Raw genomic sequence first — 13148 nt, 5'->3', positions numbered from 1 at the left:
CTGCCGCTCAATCTCCACGCAAGGAGAGGGAGACCGGACAGGTTCAGGTGAAGGACCATCCCCCACTGCTGTGTCAGAAGATCCTCCCGAAGGGGCAGTCTGATTGGAGGATTGATGGCCATGCTCAATAGCTCAGGATACCATACTCTTCGTGCCCAGTCCGGAGCCACCAGGATTACTTAGGCCCAGTCATGCCTGATCTTCTTCAGAACTCTGAGCAGAAGTGGTATTGGCGGAAAGGTGTAAAGGAGTCCTGAACTCCACTCATGACAAAAAGTGTTATCTTGTAAACTACAACGCGCAAAAGAGCTGACATTGCGCGTTCTCTGAACAGATCTAACCAAGGCTGTCCCTACTGCTGAAAGAGACCTTGCGCTAGGCTGTCCCTACTGCTGAAAGAGACCTTGCGCTACCTCCGGATGGACACGCCATTCGTGATCAAATATGCATAGACCACTTAGTTTGTCTGGTCTGGCGTTCAGAGCGCCCGCCCAATGTTGAACCACCAGTTAAATGCCCTAGTGTTCCAGCCATGTCCAGCAACGAAGAGCCTCTTGACAGAGGGTCCACGACCCCACTCCGCCCTGCTTTTTGCAGTACCACATGGCTGTGATGGTGTCGGTGAACACCTGCATTGATTACCCTTTGAGAGAGGGAAGGAATGCTTTCAATGCAACTCTGATCGCCCAGCGCTCCAAAAGGTTGATAAGGACCCCGCCAGAGACCAGAGGCCACCGATCTCCGGCTCTCCCATGTGGCCGCCCCATCCCAGGAGTGACGCGTCCGTCACTACTGTGAGATCTGGTTGGGGAAGGGAGAGAGATCTACCACTGTCCTTCTCTAGATTCAATAGTCACCACTGCAGATCTAGTGCAGTCAGAGATCTGGACCTTGTCGGAGAGATTCTCCTGATACTGCGCCCACTGGAACTTCAGGTCACACTGCAGAGCCCACATATGCCATCTGCCATGTTGGACCAGCAGGATGTTGGAGGCCATGAGGCCCAGCAGCCTCAGAGTCTTTCTCACTGAAATCCAGGATAGAGACTGAAACATCAGGATCATAGCCTGAATATTCTGGACTCCCTTGCCGGGAGGATTAGCCCAACACTGTACTGTGTCCAGAACAGCTCCAATGAATAGGAGCATCTTAGAGGGAATCAGGTATGACTTTGGCACGTTTATAGTGAACCCCAGCGAATGCAGGAGCTGCGCTGTAGTCTGACGGAGGTAGACGACAGCCTGGGGCGAGTTCACCTTCAACAGCCTGTCGCTGAGGTAGGGGAAGATTGAAACTCCTAGCCTGTGCAGATGAGCTGCAACCACTACCATCACTTTCGTGAACACCTGAGGGGCGCTGGTAAGGCCGAAGGTGAGCAAGTTGAACTGAAAGTGCTCGTGACCTACCACCAAGTAATGTCTGTGAGCTGGCAGGACGGGAATGTGGAAATAGGCATCCTGCAAGTCCAATGATACCACCCAGTCTCCAGGGCAGACAGGACCTGAGCTAGAGTTAGCATTTTGAACTTCTCCTTTTTGAGGATGAGATTAAGGGACCAGAGATCTAGGATAGGGCGAAGGCCCTTGTCCTTTTTGGGCACCGGACAGTTGCAGGAATACCAACTGCAGCTTACTTCTTGCGCAGGGATCCTCTCTATGGTGCCCTTGGTCAAAAGAGCCTTGACTTCCTCGCGGGGAAGTGCCAAATGATTCTCGGACAGATGATCGAATTATGGTGGCATGGTTGGATGGGAAGTCTCAAAGGGGAGGAAGTAGCCTCTTCGGACAATTTGCAACACCAACCTGTCCGTGTTGATGGATTCCCAAGGGGGCAGCTGATGGCGAATCCTGCCGCCAATGGCTCCAGGATGTTCCAACGGACTAGGAAGGCTTGGAGGCAGTGGAGGGGTGGACTGGGTGGACCGCTGGCTCCCTCTTCCACAAGCATGTGGTATGCCACGTCTGCGCAGAGGCTGTGAAGCAAGCGCAGGTCAGTGGCCGGGTCGAAATGAACGTGGCTGGGTGCCCCTTCTGTAGCCACGAAGGGGGCTAAAGGTAGACTGTTGGAGGCGAGGAGCAGCTATAAGGCCAAGGGACCGAGCCGTAGCCCAGGAGTCCTTAAAGTGCTCGATCGCTGAGTCCCCTTTGTCTTCGAAGAGACGGGTGCCATCAAAGGGCATGTCCATCAGAGATTGCTTGAAATCCCCTGAAAAACCAGATGTCCTCAACCAGGTGATCACTGTTGAAGCAACTGATCTACCTAGTAAGTCAGTTGTATCCAGTCCACAACGAATCATGAACTTTGCTGAATCTCTCCCGTCAGTAACAGCTTGGGAGAGAACCACCCAGGCCTCCTCGGGACTCGAGGCCCAGATAGTATGGGAGTATCAGCCCAAAAGGCATGCAGTGTTCACGGACCGCAGCACTAGACTGGAAGAAAACATTTTCTTTCCAAGGTTATCCAGTCTTTTTGATTCCCTATCCTGGGAAGTAGAAGGGAATACAGCAGATGATGAAGAAGCCTTGATTACAAGGCTCTCAGACGCAGGATGTTGGTTCAGGAATTTTGTATCGTTCGGCGCAGGCCTATGCCGGCGGGCAACCGTTCTCTTCACAGGAGCCCCTGTGCTGGGTTTGGACCAGGTACCCAATAGGACGTCTGTAAGGGCTTCATTAAAGGGAAGAAGAAGTTCCGAAATGGAAGCCCCTGGCTGAAGCACATTTCTCAGGAAGTTAGTCCTGACCTCCACGGAAGAAAGCTCGAGGTCCAAAACATCAGCACCCCTTCTTACCACCATGGAGTATGAAGCTCCCTTCTCCGTAGCCAGGATATGGGGAGAAAGCATGCCAGCATCTGGAGAAGTATCTAATCCGCTAGCGTCACCCAAAACCTGGACCCAGTCCATGTCTGGTTTCAAGCTAGTATTCTAAAGGGTCCAGCGACTACTCTACACTATCCCCATATCCAAATCTTATAGAAAAAAGGGTCTGGATCAGCCCTGGGCCCAGGAAAGCCCATCCAGCGCTGGGTCGTTGGGGATAAGTATAGGATTGATGTAGATTACGGCCCAACCGATGTCGGGAGCATCAACGTCTGCCCCGACGCTGGGGAAGGCTGCTTTGGCACGACCGGCATTGGTGCGGATCCAGAGGTGCCCACAGGAGCCAGGGCCGAAGCCACTGGCGTGGAAACCCGAGGGGGCCCTCACCGACTCTTCCCGACCCAAAGGCGCCTAGGACAGGTCAGTCTGTCCCAAGATGAGGCGCATGGCCTAATAGAACTCTTCACTGGCTGTGGTGGCACCGGCTCCCAGAAAGTTGGTGAGGCACAGAGCCGACCCTGACACAGGCTCTGAAGGCAGAGGCCCTGAGCCTTGACGCTCTTCCCACATCACATCGTCTGAGTGACAGGGTGAAGTCGAAGAACGTTTGCCTTCTCCGACGACTTCTTCTTGTGACCCAATCGTCCTGATGAGTTGGACGAAGAGGAGTGGTGATGACTTTGCGAGCGGTCTTGTGACCATCCTCTTGAATGAGGCCGGAAGCGACGTGAAGTCAGGTGCTGGGCCGCCATGAGCTTCAGGGACCGCTCTCTCAAAGCCTTTGGGTTCATGGCCCAACACTTGGAGCACGACTTTAGGTCGTGGTCACGCTCCAGACACCAAAGGCAGATGAGCTGCGGATCCGTCACCGACATCATTTGGTGACAGGAGTCTCAGGGTTTAAAACAGTTCTTCCAGGACATCCCTCGACACATCCAAAACTTGTCAAAAAGTATTCAATAAAACTGTTGCAGTTAGTCAAAAAATGACTAGGGGTAGCTCTTCTACGTATCTGCACGTAGCTAGCGCAGAAAGAAAAGAACTGATGCCAGTGTGGCACCTATATACAACTGCAATGTCATCAGGGCGACCACGATGCCAGCGATGTCAATCGATGCCAGCTGGCGGCGTGTAGGGGTACTGCTCGAAGAAATCCAGTCTGACGCCTGGGGGAAATTCTAAGGTAAGGAATTTGCAACTAGAACTCTCTATATGATACAGATAACCTCCACTTTGGTACTGCATGTATGTTTTCATGTACAATACTCTGCTTGATGTAGTTTGTGTAGGGTGAACATCCCTTTAGTTGTTTCTTGGCCTTATCTGTGCTGCCTTAGCTTGGCAAAACCTTGACTATGGGTTGGTCTTCTCAAAAGATATCTTAGACCAATGCCACAGGCATGTGTTAGCTTTGTCACTGTGTTAAGCGTGAGATTTCCTTTGTCAGAATGTGTTTAATAATCTGTCTTGGATGTTTTGTCAATTAACAGGAACCTCTGTTTCTTCTACAGCCTCTTCTGCAAGAAAGGAACCCAAGACAGCTGGACCGTGCCACGGGGATCTGAAGCTGCCCCAGGTACCTTGCAGGAGTCCCAGCAAAGTGCACAATCCCAGGCGGGGAGGAAAGAAACCAGTGCAACACCATCTGAAATGATAGAACTGGTCACTCAGGTACTGGCATGTTTGGGAAGTAAAGTCCACAGCCCTGTGCCGTAATTGATACCAAGATAGAAGAAATGGAAAATGGTGAATTCCAACAGCCATATTTTATACAAGAATGTTTCTGAGAGCATTATGTTAAGTCCATATCATAATTTCTATTAGGTTCTATAGCTGTATTATCTTCTCTAGAAGGTCAATATGCTCGGTGATCTCACAACAGACTGTAATTTTCCCGTTCTCTCACCCAAATCTGTCAGACCCTAATCTTGTGCTGGGCATCTTGCATCTCAGTAGAATGTTCATCTTTTACTTTGGGGGGAATGCAGCATCCTTACACACTTCATCCACAGCACTGCTCCTGCTCAATGGGGCTTGGCAGGCCTTGCTACAGCAGAATGGGCGTCAGGCTCTGCAATCGATTGATCTCTGCTGAGTTCCGCGATGACACTCATTAAGCACACCGCTGGCCAGATTTACTTATAGGTCATGCAATGTAGGACAGTAAGTGTAGTTGTGGCAGTGCGTGGAACAGGTGAGAGCAGAACAGTGTCCAATCTACAAAGATATGGAGCTGTTCTTTTCTCTTCCTGCACTGCCAAACTTCTGGCTGCCAATGCAGACATCCTTGTGGCATAGTCCATGATTGTCTCCATTTTGGGAAGCACACGTGTCCCTTCCAGTACAAAAACTGTGTATATGTGCTGTATAGTCCAGCACACATTCAATGTGGGAAAAACTAGTAGAAAAGAAAACACTTTTTCCTCACTACCCCTGCCTCTGGGAGGCACAGTAATTATCCACAAATCCCTTGTGTAGGAAGATGGCTCTGTATATACTATTTGAAAGTAAGAAATTGTGTGCACAGAGTCCAAGGGTTCCCCTTAGAGGTAAGATAGTGGCAAAAAGAGATAATTCTAATGCTCTATTTTGTGGTAGTGTGGTCGAGCAGTAGGCTTGTCAGAGGGTAGTGTTAAGCCTTTGTTGTACACACACACAGGCAATAAATGAGGGACACACACTCAAAGACAAATTCCAGGACAATAGGTTTTTATATAGAAAAACATATTTTCTTAGTTTATTTTAAGAACCACAGGCTCAAGATTTACAAACAATACTTTAAATGAAAGGTATTTCACTCAGGTATTCTAGGAACTTTGAATTATCACAATAGCATGTACAGTTTTGGCAAAAATGGCAATAAGCTATTTTAAAAGTGGACACAGTGCAAAAATCAACAGTTCCTGGGGGAGGTAAGTAAATGTTAAGTTCACAGGTAAGTAAAACACTTACAGGGTTCAAGGCAACCCCAAAGTTACCACACCAGCAGCTCAGGGCTGGTCAGCTGCAGAGGTCAAATTGGTGCCCAAAACACATAGGCTTCAATGGAAATAGGGGTGCCCCGGTTCCAGTCTGCCAGCAGGTAAGTACCTGTGACTTCGGAGGGCACACCAGAGGGGTTTTGTAGGGCACCGGAGAGGGGGGGGGGCCAAGCAGGCACAGAAAGTACACCCTCAGCAGCACAGGGGCGTCCGGGTGCAGAGTGCAAACAGGCGTCGGGTTTTCAATAGGAATCAATGGGGAGACCCAGGGGTCTCTTCAACGGTGCAGGCAGGCACAGGTGGGGGGGGGGCTCCTCAGGGTAGCCACCACCTGAGCTAGGCAGAGGGTCGCCTGGGGGTCGCTCCTGCACTGGAGTTCGGTTCCTTCAGGTCCTGGGGGCTGCGGGTGCAGTGTGTTATCCAGGCATCGGGTTCCTTGAAGCAGGCAGTCGCGGTCAGGGGAAGCCTCTGGATTTCCTCTGCAGGCGTCGCTGTGGGGGCTCAGGGGAGTCAACTCTGGCTACTCACGGGCTCGCAGTCGCCAGGGAGTCCCCCTTGTAGTGTTAGTTTTCCGCAGGTCGAGCCGGGGGCGTCGGGTGCAGAGTGGAAAGACTCACGCTTCCGGCGGGAAATGTGTGGTCTTTAAAAGTTACTTCTTTGTTGCAGTGTTGCAGTTTCTTGAACTGGGCCGCTGTTTTTGGGAGTTTCTTGGTCCTTTAGATGCAGGGTAGTCCTCTGAGGCTTCAGAGGTCGCTGGACCCTGTTGGATGCGTCGCTGTTGCAGTTTTCTTCAAAGTAGGGAGACAGGCCGGTGGGGCTGGGGCCAAATCAGTTGTCGTCTCTGTCTTCACTGCTGGGCTTAAGGTCAGCAGTCCTTCTTCTTTTTCAGGTTCCAGGAATCTATCTTCCTCGGTTCTGGGAGCCCCTAAATACTCAATTTAGGGGTGTGTTTATGTCTGGGAGGGCAGTAGCCCATGGCTACTGGCCCTGAGGGTGGCTACACCCTCTTTGTGCCTCCTCCCTGTGGGGAGGGGGGCATATTCCTAATCCTATTGGGGGAATCCTCCATCTGCAAGATGGAGGATTTCTAAAAGTCACAGTCACCTCAGCTCAGGACACCTTAGGGGCCGTCCTGACTGGGGAGTGACTCCTCCTTGTTTTCCTCATTATCTCCTCCAGCCTTGCAGCCAAAAGTGGGGCAGTGGCCGGAGGGGCGGGCATCTCCACTAACTGGGATGCCCTGTGGCGCTGTAACAAAGGGGGTGAGCCTTTGAGGCTCACCGCCAGGTGTTACAGTTCCTGCAGGGGGAGGGGAGAAGCACCTCCACCCAGTACAGGCTTTGTTCCTGGCCACAGAGTGACAAAGGCACTCTCCCCATGTGGCCAGCAACATGTCTGGTGTGTGGCAGGCTGGCAAAAACTAGTCAGCCCACACTGGTAGTCGGGTATGTTTTCAGGGGGCATCTCTAAGATGCCCTCTAGGTGTATTTTACAATAAAATGTACACTGGCATCAGTGTGCATTTATTCTGCTGAGAAGTTTGATACCAAACTTCCCAGTTTTCAGTGTAGCCATTATGGTGCTGTGGAGTTCGTGTATGACAGACTCCCAGACAATATACTCTTATGACTACCCTGCACTTACAATGTCTAAGGTTTTGCTTAGACACTGTAGGGGCATAGTACTCATGCACCTATGCCCTAACCAGTGGTATAGTGCAGCCTGCCTTAGGGCTGTAAGGCCTGCTAGAGGGGTGTCTTATCTATCCCATAGGCAGTGTGAGGTTGGCATAGCATTCTGAGGGGAGTGCCATGTCGACTTAGTCATTTTCTCCCCACCAGCACACACAAGCCGGCCAGCAGTGTGTATGTGCTGAGTGAGGGGTCCCCATGGTGGCATAAGACATGCTGCAGCCCTTACAGAACTTCCCTGGTATCAGGGCCCTTGGTACCAGGGGTACCAGTTACATAGGACTTACCTGGGTGCCAGGGTTGTGCCAATTGTGGAGACAAATGTGCAGTTTAGGGAAAGAACACTGGTGCTGGGGCCTGGTTAGCAGGCCTCAGCACACTTTCAAATCATAACTTGGCATCAGCAAAGACAAGACGTCAGGGGGTAACCATGCCAAGGAGGCATTTCCTTACACAAACCCCCACCCCCCCACCTTCCCGAAACGAAAGAGGATGAGACTAACCTTTCCCAAGAGAGTCTTTATTTTCTAAGTGGAAGAATCCAGAAAGGCCATATGCATTGGCATGGTCCAAGGTCTGTGTTCCACTATAAAGTCCATTCCCACTGTTTTGGATTTTCACCTTTCATTTGCATTAGCCATCTGAGAGGTCTGTGGTCAGTTTGAACTACAAAGTGAGTACCAAAGAGGTATGGTCTCAGCTTCTTCAGGGACCAAACCACAGCAAAGGCCTCCCTCTCAATGGCACTCCAAGCTGCTCCCTGGGGAGTAACCACCTGCTAATGAAAGCAACAGGCTGGTCAAGGCCATCATCATTTGTTTGGGACAGAACTGCCCCTATCCCATGTTCGGAGGCATCAGTCTGCACAATGAACTGCTTGGAGTAATCTGGAGCTTTGAGAACTGGTGCTGTGCACATAGCTTGTTTCAGGGTGTCAAAGGCCTGTTGGCATTCTATAGTCCAGTTTACCTTCTTAGGCATTTTCTTGGAGGTAAGTTCTGTGAGGGGGGTCACTATTGATCCATATCCCTTCACAAACCTCCTGTAGTACCCAGTCAAGCCAAGGAATGCCCTGGCTTGAGTCTGGGTTTTTGGAGCTACCCAGTCCAGAATAGTCTGGATCTTGGGTTGGAGTGGCTGAACTTGGCCTCCACCTACAAGGTGTCCCAAGTAAACGACAGTACCCTACCCTATCTGAAATTTGGATGCCTTGATAGAGAGGCCTGCTGCTTGCAGAGCCTGCAAAACCTTCTTCAGGTGGACCAGGTGATCCTGCCAGCTGGAGCTAAAGACAGCAATATCATCATCAAGATAAGCTGCACTAAAGGACTCCAAGCCAGCAAGGACTTGATTCACCAACCTTTGGAAGGTGGCAGGGGCATTCTTTAAGCCAAAGGGCATTACAGTAAACTGATAGTGCCCATCAGGTGTAGAGAATGCTGTATTTTCTTTTGCTCCTGGTGCCATTTTTATTTACCCTGCTGTCAAGTCAAAGGTACTCAAGTATTTGGCAGCACCCAATTTGTCAATTAACTCATCTGCCCTTGGAATGGGATGGGCATCTGTCTTGGTGACAGAATTAAGTCCTCTGTAGTCCACACAAAACCTCATCTCTCTCTTGCCATCTTTGTGTGAGGTTTGGCAACTAAGACCACTGGGCTAGCCCAGGGGCTGTCAGAGTGCTCAGTGACTCCCAATTCCAGCATCTTGTGGACTTCCACTTTGATGCTTTCCTTAACTTGGACAGACTGCCTAAACATTTTGTTTTTGACAGGCATGCTGTCTCCTGTGTCCACATCATGGGTACACAGGTGTGTCTGACCAGGGTGTAGGGAAAAGAGCTCAGCAAACTGTTGTCAGACTTTCCTACAGTCAGCTTGCTGTTGGCCAGAGAGGGTGTCTGAATTGATCACCCTATCTACTGAGCCATCTTTAGGGTCAGTGGAGAGGAGATCAGGGAGAGGTTCACTCTCAGCTTCCTGGTCCTCAGCTGTAACCATTAACCTCTCTGTAGGCGAAAAGCAGACATGGCAAGAGGACATCCCATCTCCTTTTGAGCTTTTCAGGGAGCCCCATGATCATGCCCTTCAATGTCTTGTTGAATCTTTCCACAAGACCATTAGTTTGTGGATGGTATGGTGTGGTGAATTTGTAAGTCACCCCACACTCATTCCACATATGTTTCAGGTATGCTGACATGAAGTTGGTACCTCTGTCAGACACCACCTCCTTAGGAAATCCCACTCTGGTAAAGATACCAATGAGTGCTTTGGCTACTGCAGGGGCAGTAGTAGACCTAAGGGGAATTGCTTCAGGGTACCTAGAGGCATGATCCACTACAACTAGGATATACTGATTCCCTGAGGCTGTGGGAGGTTCAAGTGGATCCACTATATCCAAACCCACTCTTTCAGAGGGGACACCCACCACTGGAAGTGGAATTAGGGGGGCCTTTGGGTGGCCACTTGTCTTACCACTGGCTTGACAGGTGGCACATGAGGCACAAAACTCCTTAACGTTCTGGGACATGTTGGGCCAATAGAAATGGTTGACTAACCTCTCCCAAGTCTTGGTTTGTCCCAAATGCCCAGCAAGTGGAATATCATGGGCTAAGGATAGAACGAACTCTCTAAACTCCTGAGGCATTACCACTCTCCTAGTGGCACCAGGTTTGGGATCTCTTGACTCAGTGTAAAGGAGTCCATCTTCCCGATAGACCCTATGTGTTCCACTGATTTTTCCTTTGGTCTCTTCAGCAGCTTGCTGCCTAAGGCCTTCAAGAGAGGGACAGGTTTCTTGCCCCTTACACAGCTGTTCCCTTGTGGGTCCCCCTGGGCCTAAGAGTTCAACCTGATAAGGTTCCAACTCCATGGGCTCAGTTCCCCCAGAGGGCAGAACTTCTTCCTGGGAAGAGAGGTTCTTTTTCTTTTGCTGTGTTGAAGCTGGTTCCCCAGTCTTCTTTCCTTTTCTCTTGGAGGGTTGGGCCATCATTCCAGGCTCCAACACTTATTTTTCACCCTGAGCCTTGCACTGTGCCCTTGTCTTGACACACACCAGTTCAGGGATACCCAGCATGTCTGCATGGGTTTTGAGTTCTACCTCAGCCCATGCTGAGGACTCCAGGTCATTTCCAAGCAAACAGTCTACTGGGATAGCAGAGGAGACTACCACCTGTTTCAGGCCAGTGACCCCTCCCCATTCTAAAGTTACCATAGCCATGGGATGTACTTTAGTCTGATTGTCAGCGTTGGTGACTGGATAAGTTTGTCCAGTCAGGTATTGTCCTGGGGAAACCAGTTTGTCTGTCACCATAGTGACACTGGCACCTGTATCCCTCAAGGCTTCTACACTAGTCCCATTAATCAATAGTTGCTGCCTGTATTTTTGCATATTAGGGGGCCAGGCAGCCAGTGTGGCTAACTCCACCCCACCCTCAGAAACTAATGTAGCTCCAGTGTGAACCCTGATTTGCTCTGGGCACACTGTTGATCCCACGTGGAGACTGCCTATTCCAGTGTTAACTGGAGTAGAAGTAGAAGTGGAACCTTTCTTGGGACAGGCCTTGTCTCCAGTTTGGTGTCCCTGCTGATTATAGCTACGACACCAGGCCTTTTTGGGGATCAAAGTTTTTACCCTTGTACCCAAAATTGGATTGTGAAGAGGCTTTGGACCCTCCCTCCTGAGCAGGTTTTTGGGACCCTGTAGAAGACTCTTTACTTTTACCCTTGGGTGTCTCAACACTCTTCCTCTGGGGAGTCTTTGTGACCCCTTTCTTTTGGTCACCCCCTGTGGAAGTCTTGGTCACCCTAGTCTTGACCCAATGGTCTGCCTTCTTTCCCAATTCTTGGGGAGAAATTGGACCTAGGTCTACCAGATGCTGATGCAGTTTATCATTGAAACAATTACTTAACAGGTGTTCTTTCATAAACAGATTGTACAGCCCATCATAATCATTTACACCACTGCCATTAATCCAACCATCCAGTGTTTTGACTGAGAAGTCAACAATATCAACCCAGGTCTGGCTTGAGGATTTTTGAGCCCCCCTGAACCTAATCCTGTACTCCTCAGTTGAGGATCCAAAGCCCTCAATCAGGGTAGCCTTCATGAGGTCATAGGATTCTGCATCTTTACCAGAGAGAGTGAGGAGTCTATCCCTACAATTTCCGTGAACATTTCCCAAAGGAGAGCACCCCAGTGAGATCTGTTTACTTTTCTGGTTGCACAAGCCCTCTCAAAAGCTGTGAGCCATTTGGTGATGTCATCACCATCTTCATATTTTGTTACAATCCCTTTGGGGATTTTTAGCATGTCAAGAGTATCTCTAACCCTATTTAAGTTGCTGCCACCATTGATTGGAGCTAAGACCATCTCTTGTCTTTCCCTTTCTATGGCTAGGGGCTGTCTCTCCAAAGCTAATCTTTTGGCCATCCTGGCTAACAGGAGGTCATCTTCATTGAGGCTGCCCTCAATGCTTCCAGAGTTGCTGGACTCCCCTGTGGGAGAAGCAGCATCTCTGACTATCACTTGTGGAGTCAGGGTTGGAGGAACCCTGTTCTCCCTAACTAGGAGTGGAGGGGGGAAATTGTCCTCCACTTCACTATTATCATCCTCTGTAAGGATATCTTCAGAGGGGTTGTCTCTAGCAAACTCTGCCAAGACCTCCTGGAGCTGTACTTTGGTAGGGTTTGATCCAGTTTTTAGTTTCTTGATTCTGCAGAGTCCTTAACTCTGACATCCTAAGATGCAGGTAAGGTGTGAGGTTGAGCTCCACCACTGTCTCTTTTGCAGCAGACATTATTTCTCTAAAAGTTGGGATACTTTTCAAGAATCTAAAACTATTTCTAGAACTTAATGAAAACTTTTACAAAACTTTTAAACTCTAAAAGAAATGCTAACAGGGACTAACACAAGGCCCTAGCAGGACTTTTAAAAATTTAGAAAAATAGCTCAAATTTCAAAAATCTGTTTCTAATGACAATTTTGGAATTTTAGTTGTGTGATCAGGTATTGGCTGAGTAGTCCAGCAAATGCAAAGTCTTGTACCCCTCTGCTGATCCACCAATGTAGGAAGTTGCCTCTGTATATACTATTTCAAAGTAAGAAATAGTGTGCACAGAGTCCAAGGGTTCCCCCTAGAGGTAAGATAGTGACAAAAAGAGATAATTCTAATGCTCTTTTTTGTGGTAGTGTGGTCGAGCAGTAGGCTTATCAGAGGGTAGTGTTAAGCATTTGTTGTACACACACAGGCAATAAATGAGGAACACACACTCAAAGACAAATTCCAGGCCAATGGGTTTTTATATAGAAAAATATATTTTCTTAGTTTATTTTAAGAACCACAGGTTCAAGATTTACAAACAATACTATAAATGAAAGGTATTTCACTCAGGTATTCTAGGAACTTTGAATTATCACAATAGCATGTACAGTTTTGGCAAAAATTTCAATAAGCTATTTTAAAAGTGGACACAGTGCAAAAATCAACAGTTCCTGGAGGAGGTAAGTACATGTTAAGTTCACAGGTAACTAAAACACTTACAGGGTTCAAAGTTGAGTCCGAGGTAGCCCACCGTTGGGGGTTCAAGGCAACCCCAAACTTACCACACCAGCAGCTCAGGGCCGGTCAGGTGCAGAGGTCAAAGTGGTGCCCAA

General features: G+C 49.2%; 1 protein-coding gene across 2 annotated transcripts in view; it reads left to right on the top strand.

Moving 5' to 3' along the window:
• LOC138268480 (immunoglobulin superfamily DCC subclass member 3-like) overlaps positions 1-13148 on the top strand; it is a 108360-nt gene that overhangs the window by 74506 nt on the left and 20706 nt on the right. For both annotated transcript variants that reach the window (XM_069218186.1, XM_069218185.1), the window contains exon 13: positions 4333-4492. In XM_069218186.1, coding sequence (XP_069074287.1) covers positions 4333-4492 — 160 coding nt within the window. The remainder of the gene's footprint in view (positions 1-4332; positions 4493-13148) is intronic.

This window comes from Pleurodeles waltl, chromosome 12, assembly GCF_031143425.1.
Source record: "Pleurodeles waltl isolate 20211129_DDA chromosome 12, aPleWal1.hap1.20221129, whole genome shotgun sequence".
Taxonomy (NCBI): domain Eukaryota; kingdom Metazoa; phylum Chordata; class Amphibia; order Caudata; family Salamandridae; genus Pleurodeles; species Pleurodeles waltl.
This window is presented reverse-complemented; position numbering and strand designations above follow the sequence as displayed.